Source organism: Hyperolius riggenbachi, chromosome 4 (genome assembly GCF_040937935.1).
Source record: "Hyperolius riggenbachi isolate aHypRig1 chromosome 4, aHypRig1.pri, whole genome shotgun sequence".
Taxonomy (NCBI): domain Eukaryota; kingdom Metazoa; phylum Chordata; class Amphibia; order Anura; family Hyperoliidae; genus Hyperolius; species Hyperolius riggenbachi.
The window spans coordinates 13,541,081-13,563,644 of record NC_090649.1 but is presented as its reverse complement, the minus strand read 5'-3'; the positions used below and the strand labels follow the sequence as shown (position 1 = coordinate 13,563,644).

General features: G+C 45.5%; 1 protein-coding gene across 1 annotated transcript in view; it reads right to left on the bottom strand.

The window, feature by feature from the left end:
- LOC137571098 (vomeronasal type-2 receptor 26-like) overlaps positions 1 to 22,145 on the bottom strand; it is a gene marked incomplete at its 5' end in the record, with an annotated part of 76,862 nt that extends 54,717 nt beyond the window's left edge. The window contains one exon of the mRNA XM_068279779.1: positions 22,062 to 22,145. Within this exon, the coding sequence (XP_068135880.1) occupies positions 22,062 to 22,145 (84 nt within the window). The remainder of the gene's footprint in view (positions 1 to 22,061) is intronic.
- Positions 22,146 to 22,564: the final 419 nt, after the last annotated feature.

Below are 22,564 nucleotides of genomic sequence, written 5' to 3'. Positions count from 1 at the left end.
TGTCTGTCTGTGTTTCCCACTGCCAGGGTACACAGATGATTTACCTTCTGCTGCCACTCTGCCACCAGCTATTACGTCAAACAATAGCTGCTCGCCTACTCCTCCATTCCTCCTCCTGCTGCTGCTGTCTGTCTGTGTTTCCCACTGCCAGGGTACACAGAATTACCTTCTTCTGCTGCCACTCTGCCACCAGCTATTACGTCAAACAATAGCTATATTGGTTGCAAAACCAAAACCCAAACAAACCATTAAAAAAAAAAAAAGGTTTAATTTTTCTGAGGTGCCCGGGTTGAAAACTGTGTTGTCCCAGTTGTGTATTGGACACAATGTGGGCTGCACGACCGCTGTCTGGGACCTCCTGTTGTGTTTATTTACAGCCCTGGTATCACCGCTAGGTACCAGGGCTATTATGTCACGCTGCCTACCTGCTGCCACACTCACACTGCTCCTCCACACCTCCTCCTGCTGCTGCTGCTGCTGTCTGTCTGTGTTTCCCACTGCCAGGGTACACAGATGATTTACCTTCTGCTGCCACTCTGCCACCAGCTATTACGTCAAACAATAGCTGCTCGCCTACTCCTCCATTCCTCCTCCTGCTGCTGCTGTCTGTCTGTGTTTCCCACTGCCAGGGTACACAGCATTACCTTCTTCTGCTGCCACTCTGCCACCAGCTATTACGTCAAACAATAGCTATATTGGTTGTAAAACCAAAAACCAAAAAACCATTAAAAAAAAAAAGGTTTAATTTTTCTGAGGTGCCCGGGTTGAAAACTGTGTTGTCCCAGTTGTGTATTTGGACACAATGTGGGCTGCACGACCGCTGTCTGGGACCTCCTGTTGTGTTTATTTACAGCCCTGGTATCACCGCTAGGTACCAGGGCTATTATGTCACGCTGCCTACCTGCTGCCACACTCACACTGCTCCTCCACACCTCCTCCTGCTGCTGCTGCTGCTGTCTGTCTGTGTTTCCCACTGCCAGGGTACACAGATGATTTACCTTCTGCTGCCACTCTGCCACCAGCTATTACGTCAAACAATAGCTGCTCGCCTACTCCTCCATTCCTCCTCCTGCTGCTGCTGTCTGTCTGTGTTTCCCACTGCCAGGGTACACAGCATTACCTTCTTCTGCTGCCACTCTGCCACCAGCTATTACGTCAAACAATAGCTATATTGGTTGTAAAACCAAAAACCAAAAAACCATTAAAAAAAAAAAAAAGGTTTAATTTTTCTGAGGTGCCCGGGTTGAAAACTGTGTTGTCCCAGTTGTGTATTGGACACAATGTGGGCTGCACGACCGCTGTCTGGGACCTCCTGTTGTGTTTATTTACAGCCCTGGTATCACCGCTAGGTACCAGGGCTATTATGTCACGGCGAGCTGCCTGCCTCATTGACTGCCTGCTGCCACACACTCATCCTCCTTCTCCTGCTGCTGAATTTACCTCCTGCTGTCTTTGTGTTTCCACTGCCAGGGAGCACATACAATGGCGCTTCCAACATGCGTGCGCCCACCAGCTATTTGTTACGCTCAAAAATAGCTGCATTTCTTTAAAAAAAAATTGAAAAGAGAAATACGTGAAGATGATGAAGAAGAAGATGAAAAAGAAGAAGAAGATAAAGAAGAAGAAGATGAAGAAGATGAAGAAGAAGAAGATGAAGAAAAAGATGAAGAAGAAGATGAAGAAGAAGATGAAAAAGAAGATGAAAAAGAAGAAGAAGATGAAGAAGATGAAGAAGAAGAAGATGAAGAAGAAGAAGAAGAAGATGAAGAAGATGAAGAAGAAGAAGATGAAGAAGATGAAGAAGAAGAAGATGAAGAAGAAGAAGATGAAGAAGAAGAAGATGAAGAAGAAGAAGAAGAAGAAGATGAAGAAGAAGAAGATGAAGAAGATGAAGATGAAGAAGAAGATGAAGATGAAGAAGAAGATGAAGAAGATGAAGAAGAAGATGATGAAGAAGAAGAAGAAGAAGAAGAAGATGATGAAGAAGAAGAAGAAGAAGAAGATATAGAAGAAGAAGATCTAGAAGAAGAAGAAAGATAAAGAAGAAGAAGAACAAGTATATACAGTAACACTACTGAACAAAATTTAGGACACAACTTCTCTTTCCACATTTTTTTTTAAAGGAACATCCCCACATAATCACTTGCTGTTGTTACTTGGAAAAAAAGATGTTTCTTGCATCATTCACCCTCAAAACAAGTGTTGGAAGCTATTTAAGGCCAATTCGAATAGTCAGCTCGAATAGTGAGCTCGAATACCGACTCGAATAGTGAGCTCGAAGTCCGAGGTCGAATCGAATAGTAAAAATTATTCGACTCGAATATTCGACTGACCTCGAATAATTTACTATTCGAATTCGACCAAACTCGAATTTTAAAAAGGGGTATTTGAGCATCACTAGTCGCCAACCCGCGACTGTGCACACACCACAGCAGATAAGAAACAGGAACGCGATCGCGAGAGGTGCGATCGCCAGACGTGACACAAGGTACAGCAAGGCGGAGCACGAGAGTAGCAAAGGCACAGCAAATAATACAATAAGGAAATACGGAAAATAACAAATGCTAGCTAACCGCGAACACCGCACTCATTCGCAACAGTGCACGCGGTTATGCGCGGTCTCCACGTGATAAGCACAATAGAGACAAGCACGCCTAACTAACCAAAGACAGACAAACACGAAACAGAGAACGCGAGCGCTTGCTTAACGGTTACCTCACCGAGCCTACAGCAAGCGTTTCGAATCAGACAAGACAGACACACGAAAACAGGGACAAGCGAGAGATAGGATCCACAGCACTAGCGAAAAGTGGCTAGCGCGATCCAGGTACAGAGTAGCAGAACAGAAGGATCCCCAGCGCTAGCGAAAAGTGGCTAGCGCGATCCCAGAAGACAGAACAGAAGGATCCCCAGCGCTAGCGAAAAGTAGCTAGCGCGATCCCAGGAGACAGAACAGAAGGATCACCAGCGCTAGCGAAAAGTAGCTAGCGCGATCCCAGGAGACAGAACAGAAGGATCACAAGCGCTAGCGAAAAGTAGCTAGCGCGATCCCAGGAGACAGAACAGAAGGATCCAAACACACGGCAGACAGAACAGATGAGGTAGGCAGAAACAACCGCTGTTCCAACCTACACTCCAGACTCAATCAGAAGGATCCACAGCCGCTAACGCTAGGGCTTGTGCGATCCAAACACAAGACAGACGGAACAGGCAAAACAGATAATGCAATCCTAACTGCACTAGGGAACTGCCTAGTGCATCCCCACGAATTACACTAAGATAACTTCAACAAACGAGAATGGCTGACACTCCAGCAGTGTCCATCAGGAACAGACCATGGAAGGGAAATGTCCAGCAAAGCATTCTGGGAGCAGAATGCTTTTATAGTGCTAGTCATCAAAAGAAGGCAGGTAACGGATTTGCATGACCAATGTATGCAAATTCCTCAGCAACACAAGCTGCAGAACTGACAGAAAGTCTCTCTTAAAGAGACCTGCAGAATGCAGACGTGAACAGTGGTCAAAACGCTGCCTGTCTGGACAGGCAGCTGAGCAGATTCTCACATAGAACAAAAGTTTAAAGTTATTTTCTTGAGACAAGATTATTGATACCATATTTTGTTTATAGAAGTATCTCTAAAGATTGATTGACAAAAAAGGTCACATGCAAAGATGGCGAAGATTACAAGGCTTTCACATGCTAATGAGCCTATTGAGATGAGATTCCATGCTTCCATTGATAAAGGAATGAACAGAAGTGCTTGAAGAATTTGAAGAGTTTTTTCTTGTTGTTTTTTTTTTCCTCCCTCCTTTTATGAACTGAACTGAAAATCTAATCTCTTTACACACATATAATTTTTAATTCATTTGACGCACATGAAAAAGACATCTGCATTTTTTGTTTTGGTGTCTTAATGTTCAATTTTTTATGTTTTGTTTGTTACAGAACAGGGTTAGGTTATATGTGATGTTTTCATAAAGTAATGAAAAGTTTAGGAAAAAATATTGATAAGAACAGAAAAGGTTCTTTAAGGAAAGTTTTTTTTATCCAATAGCCTATAGATCCAATCATTTTTGGAAGAAATAAGGTACATTTTTGATTAATGTTTGATTAATGTTTGGAAATGGATATTTTTGATAGAAAGGGGTTTCCATAATATATCTTGTATGTAAAGTTATTTTGAGAGTTTGATTGAAATATTAGAAAAGGAATTTTAGATGGTGCAAAAATCATTGATTATATGTTTAATGGGTTGTATTAAGAAACTTTGAAATCTGATTTAAGGATGATAAGGCTTGTCAGAGAGCAAAGGGCTAGTTAGATAGCATAATTATATGTAAATCAGATGACGTTAAGGTATTATACACATTGCATCAGTATCATGTCCTTAAATGATACATTTTTATGATTTAATATTTTTAATTTGGATTAATAATGGAAAAAATATTTGATTAGGATATGTTTGAAAGTTCAAACTGTATATATTATAGATATTTACAAATAATAATACACATTTTTTAAGGAGATATGACATAATTGAAGAATACAGGTATACATTAATTCATATTGATTTGGGATGGATAAATAAGTGATATGAATTCCATCAAGATGAGTGTATAACATACTAATGATATTAGTAGCTGGAAAGCAATACATTTTAGTGTTATTTAACATTAGTAGGTGATCCAATGGATTATGATTGTTTTATTTAAAAAAAAAAGGGTTTTATGATCATTTTAAAAATGGAAGAAAAAGTAATGAGATTCAAAGTTTAGATTTGTCATCACGCTTGCATGTTTAGTTTAAGGGTATTAGTTTAATTTTAAGAAGAATCTACCATTTTTGTCAAATGTAAAGTTTCCTGTACAACAAGAAGTGAAAGGGTTAACACACACCCCCAATTACACATGTAGAACAAAGGAAGTTAGCTGTTTAAGTTAAGTCCAGCAAGGCAGTGGTTAAAAGTGTTTTCCCCCCTCTTACAGTTCATTCACAGGGGATGTATGAAGAGCATATAAATGCAATTAGTTTAAATAAAAGTTGTTGGTTTGTCTAAAAATTAGAGGTAGTGTTGGGCGCCACTGTTCGGGTTCTGCAGAACATCACCCTGTTCGGGTGATGTTCGAGTTCGGCCGAACACCTGATGGTGCTCGGCCAAACCGTTCGGCCGCATGGCCGAACTAAGAGCGCATGGCCGAACGTTCCCCGAACGTTCGGCTAGCGCTGTGATTGGCCGAACGGGTCACGTGGTTCGGACCCGAAAGCGCTCTGATTGGCCGAACGGTCACGTGGTTCGGAAAAATAAATACCCGAACCACGTCATATCTCCGCCATTTCTCTGTGGGTTTAGCTTTGGGTAGGCAGGCAGGGTAGTTCGCTCTCCAGCCACGCTAGCCAGGGTCCCCCCCAGTCATTGTGTGTCGCTGCTGGGAACATTAGTACACCGCTCGCTCAGCCACACTATATATAGCATTGTTTACTGCCACTGTGTACCTCGCTCAGCCACACTATATATAGCATTGTGTTTACTGCCACTCTGTGTACACGGCTCAGCCAGACTATATAGCATTGTGTGTACTGCCACTGTGTACTAGTGTTGGGCGAACAGTGTTCGCCACTGTTCGGGTTCTGCAGAACATCACCCTGTTCGGGTGATGTTCGAGTTCGGCCGAACACCTGATGGTGTTCGGCCTTTTAAGTTCGGGTTCGTCCCGAACTACTGAATGGCCGCCGAACAGGGCCGAACAGGGCCCCTGTTCGGCCGAACAGGGCCCTGTTCGCCCGAACATGCCGCAATACGGCCCCCCTATTGGGTCGCAGGCATAAGGGGGGAGCATGTCCCGATCGCGGGGGGGTCGTAAATTCCCCCCACCCCCTCCGCTAGCGCTCCCCCCTCTGCCCGCTTCCCCATACAAAAGTTTAAGGCAAGTTAAATAGTACTTGGTGGCTGGCACTGGCAGTGGAGTGAGGAGGAGGAGGAGTCCGAGTAGCAGAGTGACGCGTTGAGGCCGGGCAGCGGGCGGTTCAGCGGTAGTACCCTTGTGGTACTTCCGCCTTTTCTCTGACCTCACGTCCTCTGCATACGAGGGTACGCATCACGCGTACCCTCGTATGCGTCATCACGTAGAGGACGTGAGGTCAGAGAAAGGGCGGAAGTACCACAAGGGTACTACCGCTGAACCGCCCGCTGCCCGGCCTCAACGCGTCACTCTGCTACTCGGACTCCTCCTCCTCCTCACTCCACTGCCAGTGCCAGGCCAGCCACCAAGTACTATTTAACTTGCCTTAAACTTTTTTTATGGGGAAGCGGGCAGAGGGGGGAGCGCTAGCGGAGGGGGTGGGGGGAATTTCCGACCCCCCCGCGATCGGGGCATGCTCCCCCCTTATGCCTGCGACCCCATAGGGCCCCCAAAATGGGCATGTTCGGGGGTCCCATTGACTTCCATTGAGTTCGGCGTTCGGGCCGAACATGCCGAACATCTGGCCCATGTTCGGCCTGTTCGGCCCGAACCCGAACATCCAGGTGTTCGCCCAACACTACTGTGTACCTCGCTCAGCCACGCTATATATAGCATTGTGTTTACTGCCACTCTGTGTACACGGCTCAGCCAGACTATATAGCATTGTGTGTACTGCCACTGTGTACCTCGCTCAGCCACGCTATATATAGCATTGTGTTTACTGCCACTCTGTGTACACGGCTCAGCCAGGCTATATAGCATTGTGTGTACTGCCACTCTGTGTACACGGCTCAGCCAGACTATATAGCATTGTGTGTACTGCCACTCTGTGTACACCGCTCAGCCAGACTATATAGCATTGTGTGTACTGCCACTCTGTGTACACGGCTCAGCCAGACTATATAGCATTGTGTGTACTGCCACTGTGTACCTCGCTCAGCCACGCTATATATAGCATTGTGTTTACTGCCACTCTGTGTACACGGCTCAGCCAGACTATATAGCATTGTGTGTACTGCCACTGTGTACCTCGCTCAGCCACGCTATATATAGCATTGTGTTTACTGCCACTCTGTGTACACCGCTCAGCCAGACTATATAGCATTGTGTGTACTGCCACTCTGTGTACACGGCTCAGCCAGACTATATAGCATTGTGTGTACTGCCACTCTGTGTACACGGCTCAGCCAGACTATATAGCATTGTGTGTACTGCCACTCTGTGTACACCGCTCAGCCAGACTATATAGCATTGTTTACTGCCACTCTGTGTACACGGCTCAGCCAGACTATATAGCATTGTTTACTGCCACTCTGTGTACACAGCTCAGCCAGACTATATAGCATTGTGTGTACTGCCACTCTGTGTACACCGCTCAGCCAGACTATATAGCATTGCGTACTCTGCCAGTCAGTGTGTATATTGCTGGGATCAGTAATACTCCACTCACCGCCAACCACTATATGAGCTCACCATGAGTTCCTCAGAGACCTCCGCTGTGAGCAGCACTCCCAACAACAGCAACAGCCAATGCCCCACGCAAGCTATAACATTCACCCCAGCAGCCAGTGGGCAGCAGCAGCCCTCCCCGGAGGAGAACGTTGTGTCCATCGGTCATGGGGCCTGATGTGGAGGAGGAGGTCTGGCTCAGGCCAGCATCCCAAGTTAATGTTGAGGACGATGAGGGGTCTGTGTCTGGGGATGTTGGGGTGGCAGAGGTGGTGGGTGGGTCAGACTCAGGAGAAGAGTTGTATGATGAGGATGATGATCGGGACCATCTGTATGTGCCTCAGAGTCCGACCCCGGAAAACATGTTGTATCGTGTGTTTAGGTACTAAAATCTGCGTTCCCACTTCCCAGTACTGCCCGCAGTGCCCGGGTCCACGGATCCATATAATTTTTTGGGCAGCACTATCAAACTGTGGTACTATGAGTGAGTTGCCATGGTCCTTCTGTGCTGCCTGTCACACTCACCATCTGTCTGCAGATGGATTGTTCAACACAGCTACGCCATCTGACATGTAGTCCTGGACCTTGACCATCTTCTCCAGGCGATTGGTGTTGGAGGACGTGGAACTGCCCGATTGCTGTTCTGTGGGCTGCTGCATGGGTGTCAGAAAATGTTCCCACTCCAAGGACACTGCCAATACCATTCCCTTTTCGGCACTAGCAGCAGCTTGTGTTCTTTGCTGCCCTCCTGGTCCTCCTGGGTTTGCTGAAGTCAGTCTGTCGGCGTACAACTGGCTAGAGAAGGAGGAGGATGTCAATCTCCTCTCTAAAGTCTCCATCCTCAAGGGCCTGCTGGAATTGTTCCATTTTTGACCTGTCTGACACTTTCTTCAATCAGTTTTTTAACATTGTGTTTGTATAAACTGGGTATAAACCCAGTAATTGGTGTTGTCCAGATTCCAGAATAATGAATAATAATGAATAGTGAATAATGCGCGGGCCGCGTTCAATGCAGTCTAGCATAAATTGAGCCATGTGTGCCAGAGAGTCCTGCCAGACTCCTCTGTTTTCATGTTCTTGTGAGCATTGTGATTGTTGTGATGCACCATATTCGTCACCAGCATCACTTTCTTCCTCTTCTGCTGTCCATTCCCGCTAAATTGTGGAAGTCCAACGTGCACCGCTCTGTCCCTCGGCAGTGGGGGCATCCAATTCCTGCTCCAACTCCAGCTGTTCCTCGTCCTGTTCTTTGTCATAGCTGGGACCAGCGTTTCCTGAGGCAGGTTGCCTGATGTTGGTATCATCACGCTGATCGTTTTCATCTTCAGAATCCCCCACTTGCATCATGCCAGCGGTTTCCATCTTCAACATTGATTTCTTCAGTAAACACAGCAGTGGTATTGTAATGCTGACTGTAGAGTTGTCACTGCTCAGTCACGCAACGTGGATTGCTCCAAATTTTGGAGGACTTGGCAGAGATCCAACATGGTGGCCCAATCAGATCCACAGAAGCTTGGTAGCTAGCTGCTGGAATGCGCCTCGGCACTGCGCAAAAGTGTGCTAGCATGTGCAGCGTAGAATTCCAGTGCGTAGGGAGGGACATCACCCAGCGAGCGATGGTGCGCTAGATTAAAGCGCTCCTGCATCTCTTGGTGAGTCCTTCAGAAGCGGTACTGGACTTTTAACAATGTTTTTTTTTTTTCCTTCAACAGATGATCTGCCACGTTGGAGTGAGGAGGACGCCGCCGACCCCGACACCAAGCTGAACCCCGGCGAACTCCAAGCAGAGGATCTTCAGGAACCCTCAAGGCTTTGAGCAAGCTGAGGAGGATCAGCAGTCCCGACGAGACCTATCCTCATATGCGACTGAGTGCAGTGGAGCTCCCCAGAACAACCTCTCAGTTGTCACTTTGTCACTGGTCACTTTGTCACTTTGTCATTTTGTCACTTGTCACTTTGTCACTTGTCACTTTGTCACTTGTCACTTTGTCATTTTGTCACTTTGTCACTTGTCACTTTGTCACTTGTCACTTGTCACTTTGTCACTTGTCACTTGTCAATTTGCCATTTTGTCACTTTGTCATTTTGTCACTTTGTCACTGGTCACTTTGTCACTTTTCACTTGGTCACTTGTCACTTGGTCACTTGGTCACTTGTCCAGATGATCTCGGTACACCTCCTGAGATTCAAATTCCTGCACACATTGCTCTGGGATTTGGGTGTGATGAATGATGCATCTAACTGGCCACCGGAGGCAATTAAGGCCTTCAAAACATTGAAAGCAGCTTTCTGTTCCGCCCCCATTTTGCGTCATGTTGAGTTGTTGACGTCATGTTCATCCTCGGCCTCGCCTTGCATTTCAGTGTGAGGTGCATTTTCCACAGAAAAAGGTTGTGAATCCGGGCACAACATTTGTGGCTGTTCCATTGACCTTTCACAGGTAGAAGATTGTGGGGGTGGGAATAGCTCCTCCGAATAGCCCATTGTGTCCTGAAAACTACTCATTGCATTGCTTTGCGCACACATTTTTTTGTCCTCATGCAAGGCCTGAGTGGCACCTGAAAGCGTGGCCTTCTCCTCCTGTTCCATCACGTCTGCTGCTGCTGGGTTAGCGTTGACGCCCGGTCCCTGTTTATTGAACCTCTTATCTTTATTACATTTATGACTGCATGGCGGTAAAAAGCATGCTATCCGCACGCTTCTTGTCCTCATGCAAGGCCTGGGTTTTTGTGTCTCAAAAGCATGGCCTTCTCCTCCTGCGCCTGCTCCTGTTCCATCACGTGTGCTGCTGCTGGTGCTGGGTTAGCGTTACCGGTCCCTTTTCCTGGAACCTCTTCTCTGTATTACATTTATGACTGCATGGCGACAAAAAGCATGTTACCTGTGCAAAGAAACATGACATTTTCCACATTTAAAAGACAGTTTTTCCTTTGAAACTTTACAATCAATTTTCTCAAAAACTATAAGCTCTTTTTCAAATATTTTTTTTTCCTCTTGTACCCACTCCCAAGGTGCACATACCCTGCTAATTTGGGGTATGTAGCATGTAAGGAAGCTTTACAAAGCACGAAAGTTCGGATCCCCATTGACTTCCATTATGTTCGGAGTTCGGCGCGAACACCCGAACATCGCGGCGATGTACGGCGAACGTTCGCGAACCCGAACATCTAGGTGTCCGCCCAACACTAATTAGAGGTAGCATGTAATGAGGCAACAGCAGGCTGAACGCGGACGTGTGTCCGCGTCCGCATCAGCAGCACAACCGCCCGCATGGCCGCATGCGGAACGCGGAGAAACGTCCACGTCCGCAGCGGTAGCACGATCCACCGTTCAGTCGCAGACCTCTCAGCGTACTCCACGTCGAGGCTGCACTCCTGGAACACCTTCACAGGCCTCATGGCATGCTGCTCGCCGAGACACCTCTCATGACAGTCTGGACCCCGTAGGGGCCGCGCGCGTGTGCAGTAGAGCCTTTTATACTCTTAGAAAGAGAGTCAGCTGACCAGCTGGTCAGCTGACCTCAGCAAGGTCCTTGAGCTGTACTGCAAGGTCCTTGAGCCACGTTGTGATTGGTTGAATGGCTGGGCGGGCTGTTTGAGTCCAGCACAGTATAAAAGCAGGCATTCTGTCAGTTGCAAGTTGTCTGCAGTCAGCGAATACTTGTGTGTTAGCACTCAGACCCTAGTCAGATCCCAAAGTGTGCTAGAACCAGCTGGAGCTGGGGATCCACACTTAGCCAGATTCTGTTGATAGCCTAAAGTACTAATTGCATTATATTGTGTATGACCTTTTGCCTGTTACCTCTTTATTCTCTTGTCTCCTGATTTTGTACTTCGCCAGCCCGTACCGTTACCGACTATTGGCTTGGCTTCTGACTACCCTTGTGTTTCTCGATTCTGTACCTCTGCTCATCTGATTTCCCGTTGCTGACCTTGGCTTGACCTCTGATCTTGATTTCTGTCTGTCGATTCGGTACTTCTTTTGCCAGTTCTGATACCGAACCGTTTTTCCGTTTGACTTTGCCCCCTTTAGTGGGTTTTCCACTAAAGGGTTAACTCTGCTGAGTTCTTCTTGCGGGGAACTCAGTAACTCCTCAGCATATCATTACTGTTGAGGAACGCAATTCTGCGTTCTTATCCTAGTCGCAGAATCGCACACACTGCCCTTCCTTCCAGAGGTCTCCATCCCTCTGAGTTAACGTCAGTGTGGTGGGTTTTCCACAAGTTTTCTGTACCTTGTTTTCCAGAGTACGCATAAATATTTGTATTATTGGTGATGCCGCAGATCACCATATAATCAAATATATCTGTATTACTAGTGATACTGCGGATCACTAATAATCAGAAAACTCTGAAGTGTATACACCAAACACCACAACATTACAGTACTGCAGACCAGTAAAAGTAACATGGAGGGAGTTGCCGAGCAGTTGCAGACTTTAACTGTGGCAGTCGATGAGCTTAGAAACACCGTTGCTGCTCAGCAGGTCCAGATCAACCAGCTGACTGAGGCCTTTCAGAAACTGCCGGCACCACTTAATGTTCTACCCTCCCCAGCCAGTAGCGAGCCTAAGATGGCTCTTCCTGAAAGATTTTCTGGTTCTCGGTCCGACTTCAGTAATTTCAAAAATCGTTGTTTAGCCTATTTTCAGATGAGGCCCATATCATCTGGTTCTGAGGTACAGAGAGTAATTTTTATTAAAACTTTGTTACAAGGGGATTCTCAGACATGGGCTTTCAGCTTACCTGAGGGTCACTCTGCCTTATCTTCAGTGTCCGAGTTTTTCAAGAACATGGCCATCATATATGAGGATCCTGATTTAGCCGGCACTGCCGAGCGTAAACTCCGATGCCTAAAGCAAGGCAATCGTATGGTTGAGGAGTACGCTGCCGAGTTTAGAAGGTGGGCGGTCTCAGTGAGGTGGGATCAGTTCACTCTTCTAGACACATACATGACCGGTCTCTCCGAGTCCATTATTGATGTCATGATAAGCCACCCTGAGCCCAAAGATGTAGATGCAGCTATTGCCTTATCGGTTAAGATCGATAGACGCATTCGCTATCATAAAAAGGGCAGGTCATCTGTGCTAGTTAGAGCGCCCTCTACTGTTGGTTCCCCTGAGGTTCCAGAGGAGGAGCCAATGCAGTTGGGGCACGGACGACTCTCAGTCGCTGAGAAAGCTAGGAGAAGGAAGGAGGGTCTGTGTCTATATTGTGGGGAAAAGGGTCATCGAGTGCAGAACTGCAGTAAGAAGGCGGAAAACTTGTCCGTTTAGGGATGGTTGGAGGTACCACCCTAAGCGAGCCAGTTCTACCTCCATGTCAGAATAAAATCTTGCTGCCCTGTTCTCTTCATTGGGAGAACAGTGACTTCCTAACCTCTGCATTTGTTGACTCTGGGTCAGCTGCCAACTTCATTGACAGAGACCTGGCTTTAAACTTTAACATTCCCATTCTTCCCATACAAAGACACATCTATGTTACAGCAATCGATGACTCTCCTTTACAGAACAAGACACCTCTTTGTCAAACTCCGCCGCTCACACTTCAGGTTGGAGTATTGCACACTGAGGTCATCCAGTTCTATGTTTTAAAGATGGCCACCTCATCCGTCATATTGGGGCTACCATGGTTGAAGAAGCATTCCCCTCAAATAGACTGGAAAGAGGGCCAATTATCTGCCTGGTCCTCCTATTGTCAGGAGAATTGTCTTAAATCCATTTCTGTGTGTGCTTCAGAGGTCCAGGTCCAGGGGGTCCCACCTCAGTACACTGATTTTTCCGACGTATTTTGTCCTTGATCTGCTGACAGGTTGCCTCCACATAGACCCTATGACTGCCCCATTGAATTGAGACCGGGTACACTGCCTCCTAGGGGTCGTTTGTACAACCTTTCCAGCCCTGAAAAGGTGGCAATGAAAGATTACATCAAGGAGAACTTGGAGAAGGGATTTATCCGTGCCTCCAAGTCTCCTGCTGGTGCAGGTTTCTTTTTTGTTAAAAAGAAGGATGGTGGTCTTCGCCCCTGCATAGACTACAGGCAGCTAAACAAAATCACCATAAAAAATCGATACCCTCTTCCACTCATTGATGACCTGTTTACTCAGATTACTGAGGCCTGTGTTTTTTCAAAGTTAGACTTGAGGGGGGCATACAATCTTATTCGGATCAGAGAGGGCGACGAGTGGAAGACCGCATTTAACACTCCTGACGGTCACTATGAGTATTTAGTTATGCCCTTTGGATTGTGCAATGCCCCAGCTGTCTTTCAGGAGTTTGTAAACGATATTTTCAGAGATGTGTCTGGCAGGTTTACAGTGGTCTATCTTGATGATATTTTAATTTTTTCAAAAAATTTACAGGAACACAGGAAGCATGTAAAATTTGTGTTACAGAAGCTCAGGGAGAACCAGTTATATGCTAAGCTGGAGAAATGCCTCTTCGAGGTGAAAGAGGTGGCATTTTTAGGGTATATTATATCCACCTCTGGACTGGCAATGGATCCAAGCAAAGTCTCAGCAGTGTTGGATTGGCCGCAACCTTCAGGCCTCAAAGCCCTGCAGAGATTTTTAGGCTTTGCTAACTATTATAGGCGGTTTATTAGGGGGTACTCTTCAGTTGTTGCCCCCATGACCCAGTTGACCAAGAAAGGCGCTGATGCGACTAACTGGTCACCAGAAGCCATTGAGGCCTTTCAATCATTAAAAAAATCTTTTTGTTCCGCCCCCATATTGCGTCATGTTGACGTCACCCACCCCTTCATAGTAGAGGTAGATGCATCGGAGGTTGGGGTTGGGGCAGTCCTCTCGCAAGCTTTTGGACCTGATAATAAGGTTCATCCTTGTGCATTTTTTTCAAGAAAGTTTGCACCGGCAGAGAGGAATTATGATGTGGGGAACCGGGAATTGTTGGCTGTTAAGTTAGCTCTAGAGGAGTGGCGTCATTGGTTAGAGGGGGCAGAATTTCCCTTTACTGTTTATACTGACCATAAGAACCTCGAATACATTGAGAAGGCCAAGAGGTTAACACCCAGGCAGGCGAGATGGGCACTTTTTTTTTCCCGGTTTGATTTTATCATAACCTATAAGCCTGGGGATAAGAATGTTAAGGCTGACGCCTTATCCAGGTGTTTTGAATCTGAATCTGCCCCACCAGCCACTCCTGTCAATATTCTACCTGAGAGGTATTTTCTGGCAGCCACTGAGATCTCCGAAGACTTGTCAAAATCGCTTATTGCATGCCAGTCCAATGTTCCCAATGGAAAACCTGAGGGACTTCTGTACGTCCCTATTCGTTTTCGGGAACGGGTGCTCCAGATGTTTCATGAACATAAGAATGTGGGACATCCAGGTATTGCCAGAACCCAGGAACTCTTGAATAGGGCAGTCTGGTGGCCTTCTTACATGTCTGATTGTGAGGAATTTGTTAAGACCTGCTCTGTCTGTGCCAGGAGTAAGTCCTCCAGAAAAGCTCCAGCAGGCTCTCTTCAGCCCCTGCCTTCTCCACAGGTTCCATGGTCCCACATTTCCATGGATTTTGTGGGGGAGCTGCCTGAATCTGAAGGTAACACTGTCATCTGGGTTGTTACGGACAGATTTAGTAAAATGGCACATTTCGTTGCTCTGTCTGGGTTTCCATCTGCCCGTAAATTGGCAGATTTATTTATTAATAACATCTTTAAGTTACATGGAATTCCGGTGGATATTGTATCTGATAGGGGGGTACAATTTGTGTCAAAGTTCTGGAGGGCCTTTTGTAAAGATCTGGGGATTTCTTTATCATTCTCTTCAGGTTACCATCCCCAGACTAATGGGCAGACAGAGAGGATCAATCAGTCCATGGAGCAGTTTCTTAGATGTTACATAGCAGATGCACAACATCTCTGGACAAGATTCCTCCCATTTGCTGAATTTGCCCACAATAACTTGAAAAACGCATCCTCTGGTTATTCTCCCTTTCAGATTGTCAATGGGAAGTGTCCCAAGTTTACGTCACTTCCAGTCAAGGAGTCACCTCTTCCAGCTCTCCAGGAATGGCAGGGGACTTTCAGAGAGATCTGGGGGAAGGTCCGAGATAATTTGGACAAAGCTTTTTCTGTTCAAAAGAAATTTGCTGATATAAGACGTTCCACGGAGTGGAACTTTATTCCAGGGGATTATGTTTGGGTCTCTACTAGACACATTCCTCTCAGGCAACCATCATCAAAATTAGGTCCTCGCTTTATCGGGCCTTTCCCTATAGAGAGTAAGATCAATGAGGTCACTTACAAGGTAAAATTACCTACTAATATGAGATGTGGCAGGACTTATCATGTTTCTTTATTGAAGCCTGCGGTAAGGGTAGATTCTACTCCCCCTGCTCCTGTGGTAGTGGATGGGGAATTGGAATATGAAGTCCAGGACATTTTAGATTCCCGTTTCTCACGCAACAAGCTCCAGTATCTGGTGCACTGGAAGGGGTACGGGCCAGAAGAGAGGTCATGGGTTCCCCTTCGAGATCTTCATGCTGAGGAGAAAAGGAGGAGATTTCATGAGTTGTATCCTGGGAAACCGGGTGGGGCATGCCCGGAGGTCATGCCTGAAAGGGGGGTTACTGTAATGAGGCAACAGCAGGCTGAACGCGGACGTGTGTCCGCGTCCGCATCAGCAGCGCAACCGCCCGCATGGCCGCATGCGGAACGCGGAGAAACGTCCACGTCCGCAGCGGTAGCACGATCCACCGTTCAGTCGCAGACCTCTCAGCGTACTCCACGTCGAGGCTGCACTCCTGGAACACCTTCACAGGCCTCATGGCATGCTGCTCGCCGAGACACCTCTCATGACAGTCTGGACCCCGTAGGGGCCGCGCGCGTGTGCAGTAGAGCCTTTTATACTCTTAGAAAGAGAGTCAGCTGACCAGCTGGTCAGCTGACCTCAGCAAGGTCCTTGAGCTGTACTGCAAGGTCCTTGAGCCACGTTGTGATTGGTTGAATGGCTGGGCGGGCTGTTTGAGTCCAGCACAGTATAAAAGCAGGCATTCTGTCAGTTGCAAGTTGTCTGCAGTCAGCGAATACTTGTGTGTTAGCACTCAGACCCTAGTCAGATCCCAAAGTGTGCTAGAACCAGCTGGAGCTGGGGATCCACACTTAGCCAGATTCTGTTGATAGCCTAAAGTACTATTGCATTATATTGTGTATGACCTTTTGCCTGTTACCTCTTTATCCTCTTGTCTCCTGATTTTGTACTTCGCCAGCCCGTACCGTTACCGTTACCGACTATTGGCTTGGCTTCTGACTACCCTTGTGTTTCTCGATTCTGTACCTCTGCTCATCTGATTTCCCGTTGCTGACCTTGGCTTGACCTCTGATCTTGATTTCTGTCTGTCGATTCGGTACTTCTTTGCCAGTTCTGATACCGAACCGTTTTTCCGTTTGACTTTGCCCCCTTTAGTGGGTTTTCCACTAAAGGGTTAACTCTGCTGAGTTCTTCTTGCGGGGAACTCAGTAACTCCTCAGCATATCATTACTGTTGAGGAACGCAATTCTGCGTTCTTATCCTAGTCGCAGAATCGCACACACTGCCCTTCCTTCCAGAGGTCTCCATCCCTCTGAGTTAACGTCAGTGTGGTGGGTTTTCCACAAGTTTTCTGTACCTTGTTTTCCAGAGTACGCATAAATATTTGTATTATTGGTGATGCCGCAGATCACCATATAATCAAATATATCTGTATTACTAGTGATACTGCGGATCACTAATAATCAGAAAACTCTGAAGTGTATACACCAAACACCACAACATTACATAGCAAAATTTGAATGTAATTATTAGTGAAAGATGAAAGAATATGATTGTTATATTTTAACTAAATTTTTGATAATGATAACATTATACAAAGATGTATTTATAGAAGTGAAAGTAATTTTAATAGATGATTTAACTTCTATAATCAGGGGGAGATGTAATATATTGATAAGCTTGATTGAAAAGAAATCTTTAATTATCTAGGATAGGAGTACAAGGCTTTAGTGGGAATGTTAACATAAGACTTGGTCCACGATGTCTGTAAACTACCCTCTCGATTGGAATGTATATGTTAACCATTCCCCCATGTTTCTCATTATCTCTGGCCAAGGCATACCAAACGACTGCCAAGTCTGGTTTCAGCCAGAATGGAACATGTGCTCTCTCTGGAATAAATGAAGTTAACTGAAGCAGCTAAGTTTGGTAGTCAGCGAATAGAGACTATAGCATTATTTAATTAGACCAATCAGAGATAGTATCGTAAGGCATGTTGGGACCATCCCATTTCGTATGTATAGAGTTTTAGGCGGGAGTCAGCAGGCTGACTAGCTTCCTTCAGCCTTTCACACATCCACACCCATGCAAACACACAAACCAGAACAATAGGCCTTTCCTTAATATACCTACAGATTACTCAGCAATTCAATTCAATTTGTTTATATATATTTTGCAACTATTTGTAATATAACTAAGAATTGTACCTTATTGATTTATTGAATTTTGAATATTCATGGAAGATCAATAATGCCTAATTAACCCATTCAGGTTCCGTGGTTTTCACGTGAGAAATGTTCACCTCCCATTCATTAGCCTATAACTTTATCACTACTTATCACAATGAACTGATCTATATCTTGTTTTTTCCGCCACCAATTAGGCTTTCTTTGAGGGGTACATTTTGCTAAGAGCCACTTTACTGTAAATGCATTTTAACAGGAATAATAAGAAAGAAATGGAAAAATTCATTTTTTCTCAGTTTTCAGCCATTATAGTTTTAAAATAATACATGCCTTCATAATTAAAACTCACGTATTGTATTTGCCCATATGTCCCGGTTATTACACCGTTAAAATTATGTCCCTATCACAATGTATGGCGACAATATTTTATTTGGAAATAAAGGTGCATTTTTTCCATTTGGCATCTATCACTATTAACAAGTTTAAAGTAAAAAAAAATATAGAAATATTTCATCTTTACATTGATATTTAACCACTTCAGGATTCTGCGTACGCTTAACTACGCCCCTGAATCCTGAAGTGGATAGCATGGAAACAGTCGCTCGTATGAGCGGCCGTTCCATGTCAGTTCACGGAGGGTGTCTCCGTGAACACCCTGCGAGCCGCCGATCGCAGCTCGCAGGGTAAATGTAAACACGCGGGGAAGATCTTCCCCGGTGTTTACATATATACGGCGCTGCGCAGCAGCAGCGCCGTAGAGGAGATCGGCGATCCCCGGCCTCTGATTGGCCGGGGATCGCCGGCATCTGATAGGCTAAAGCCTATCCTATCCGGCGCAGGACGGCTTTCCGTCCTGCGCCGCACACAGGGGACGGGAGAGGGAGGGAAGGAGGCAGAGGGAGGACTAGTGCTGCGGAGGGGACTTTGAGGAGCCCCCCCCCCCCGCTAGGCACAGCAGCGCGGCGGCGATCAGACCCCCCAGCAGGATATCCCCCTAGTGGGGAAAAAAGGGGGGAGGTCTGATCGCCCTGCCTGATTTCTGATCTGTGCTGCGGGCTGAAGAGCCCCCGCAGCACAGATCAGCCAAACCACCCGGAATCCGGAAGTGGTTAAAAAGTTTAGACCCTTAGGTAAATATTTACATGTTTTTTTTTATTGTAATGTTTTTTGTTTTTTTTTATAGTAAACATTTTATTTGGGTAGTTTTGAGAGGGTGGGAGGTAAACAATAGATTTATAATGTAAATGTGTGCTAATTTTTATTTATTTTTACTTTCAGTTGTAGTATTACTTTTTGCCATGAGTTTGTTCACATGCCGTCACTCTAAGCGTAACACACGCTTAGAGTGACGCTTCGGGGAGGGAACGGCCAGAAAAAGCACAGCTTCCGAGAGAAGCTGTCGCTTTTTCAGCGGGGGAGAGGAATCAGTGATCGGGCACCATAGCCTGATACATTGATTCCCTGGCTACCGAATCCGCGGCCGGGAGTGCGCGTGCACGCACGCGGTCGGCCGCGGGAGCGCACGGTAGCGCGCATGGTTCCTGGACGTAGTTTCTACGTCCAGGAACCAAAATAGGTTAAACAACCACATCTTGTGAAATGATTTATTCTGGTCTCCAAAAGACTTTGTTTTTAAACTACAAATCCCACTTTTAACATGGTTTGTTTCCGATCTGCTCAGAAAAGCGGTACATGGGCCATTTTTGAGGTGATTTTGCTTCAATGGAGGGTACAGGAAAAACGCAAATGCTCACAAAATCGCTTTGACCACAGCATCTTATTGATGCTATTGGTCATTGATTGCAGGTACTTAGATTGGTTAATGGAAACTGTGTGCCAATACACTGATCTGTGTACTAACGGGTGGCGATGTGAACACACGTGAGAGCGCGCATAGAACGATTGTGGCAAGATATGTATATCTACACTCCTGAAGCTAAGATACAGTTTCCAGGGGTGTAGATATACTGTAACATTGTCACTAAGTGGTTAACCCATTCAGGTTCTGTGGTTTTCATGAGAGAAATGTTCACCTCCCATTCATTAGCCTATAACTTTATCACTACTTATCACAATGAACTGATCTATATCTTGTTTTTTCCGCCACCAATTAGGCTTTCTTCGGGGGGTACATTTTGCTAAGAGCCACTTTACTGTAAACGCATTTTAACAGGAAGAATAAGAAAAAAATGGAAAAATTCATTATTTCTCAGTTTTCAGCCATTATAGTTTTAAAATAATACATGCCTCCATAATTAAAACTCACGTATTGTATTTGCCCATATATCTTGGTTATAAGACCGTTAAAATTATGTCCCTATCACAATGTATGGCGACAATATTTTATTTGGAAATAAAGGTGCATTTTTTCCATTTTGCATCTATCATTATTAACAAGTTTAAAATAAAAAAATATAGAAATATTTCATCTTTACATTGATATTTAAAAAGTTTAGACCCTTAGGTAAATATTTACATGTTTTTTTTTTATTATTGTAATGTTTTTTTTTATAGTAAACATTTTATTTGGGTAGTTTTGGGAGAGTGGGGGGTAAACAATAGATTTATAATGTAAATGTGTGTTCATTTTAATGTATTTTTATTTTCAGTTGTAGTATTACTTTTTGGCCACAAGATGGCGGCCATGAGTTTGTTTACATGACGTCACTCTAAGCGTAACACACGCTTAGAGTGATGCATTGGGGAGGGGACGGCCAGAAAAGGCGCAGCTTCCGAGAGAAGCTGTCGCTTTTTCAGCGGGGGAGAGGAATCAGTGATCGGGCACCATAGCCCGATACATTGATTCCCTGGCTACCGAATCCGTGGCAGGGAGTGTGCGTGCATGCGCGCGATCGGCCGCGGGGGCGCGCGGTAGCGCACATGGTTCCTGGATGTAGTTTCTACGTCCAGGAACCAAAATAGGTTAAATAAGTGATTTGGCAGGGGCGGCGGTGTACAGAGTTCAGCCGGCCCATAGGTGAAGTTGCAGGCTGAGCTACTGACTGTCACAAGCAGCGAGCGCCGCCCACAAAATGGCAGCTGTTGTATTAAGCATCCAGAGGCCGCAGCTAGACAAGATTTGGGGCACTTATGCTGGGCATCTGGGGCATCCCAAAACATATCCGTGGCACGAGCCCTGGCTATAAGAGACGCGCCTGATTCCTAATCTAAAAATGAAGGTATATATTATCCAGGAATTATTCATTCCACAAAAAGGGGATAAAATAACAATTCCCTAGGTGAAAATCTTTCAGTATCACAAAAAATTCCTCTCCCTGATTTACATTCTGAAATGTATCACTGGTGGCGACCTCTTTAGTTCTGCCAGGTGATCTGTACGGAATGTTTGTTACTGAGAGTTTTATGCACAGAGGAAGATGCTGCTTGCCTGGCAGTTGGAAACTACTGTTATTTCCCACAATACAACAGACAGCAAACTGTCAGGGGCCATGGTTATGACATCACCTGGTGGGAGGGGTTTCACCACAATATCAGTCACACAGACCCTTGATGCTCTAGTTGAAAAAACGATAAAGATTTCTCATAGGAAAAGGGGTATCGGCTACTGACTGAGAGGGACAGACTACCCAGCAAGCTCATGGTGACCCAGAACTCATTGGGGTGTGTAAGGGACTACAATAGTCCTAAAAGCCCCCTTACTAAGATGTTAAGAAAAACAAAAGTTTGCTTTCCTAAAACAGAAAGAATTTGCGATAATTCAGGTTGGAGTGAGCTTGAGATGTCTCCCACAATGCATCACTGCTGAATATATGCAAATTAACCATTGTACCCTTAGAAGCCAAACACACCTCCAGAACCGCTGGAATGCAATGATGTGTCAGCTTGTTAATCTGTACAGAGCCAGAATAACCCAACATGCATACAGACTGTTTTGGATTGTTTGACCCTCATCAGTGCATGGCATGGATTAATTTGGCTCTATGCAGTAGGGCTTGTAACACCGAGAGGGACAGACTAACCAGCAAGCTCATGGTGACCCAGAACTCATTGGGGTGTGTAAGGGACTACAATGGTCCTAAAAGGCTACTGACTGAGATGGAGTTCAGTCCTTGGATAAAGTTCCTCTTTAAACCATGGCAGCTTTTTCCTGGTCCTCTCTTTCCTGCTTCGGTTTGGACATGAAGTGCATCAGCTTCTGTAGAGATAATATTTGTTGTTTGCAGGCAGAACATACCTGAGTGAAAGCTGGATTCCACAATACCGCGCTGTCATCAATCTGTATCTGGGAAGCTCCGCCCCTCTGGGAATAATATCCAGCTGTCTTTGTCTCTTTTGTTGAATTTGGCCACATCACTAAGTTTAAAATGTCAAACTTTGCTAGATAATTCCCCTCCTCATCAAAGGTCACCTCTTCTCCCCCGAGGGTCATCATCTGCATGTTCTTCAGATAATAATTCATCTGGAGGTAAGAATAGCAATAATACTTTCACCATTCATTCACCTGTTTAGACTTTTTCATATGACTAATTCACAGATGCGTCATTTAGTGTCCAATATGTAATTTTGCCAAAAGGCATTTGTGATAATTCAGCTGTAATTGAGCAACTGTGGTTTCCCATAATGCACCACTCCTGAATGTGCAAATCATCTCTTTATGCCAGGCTTACATGCAGACCCGCTGGGGTGTAGAAAGCCTATAGCATATACACTGATGCATAACTCCCGAATATGCAAATC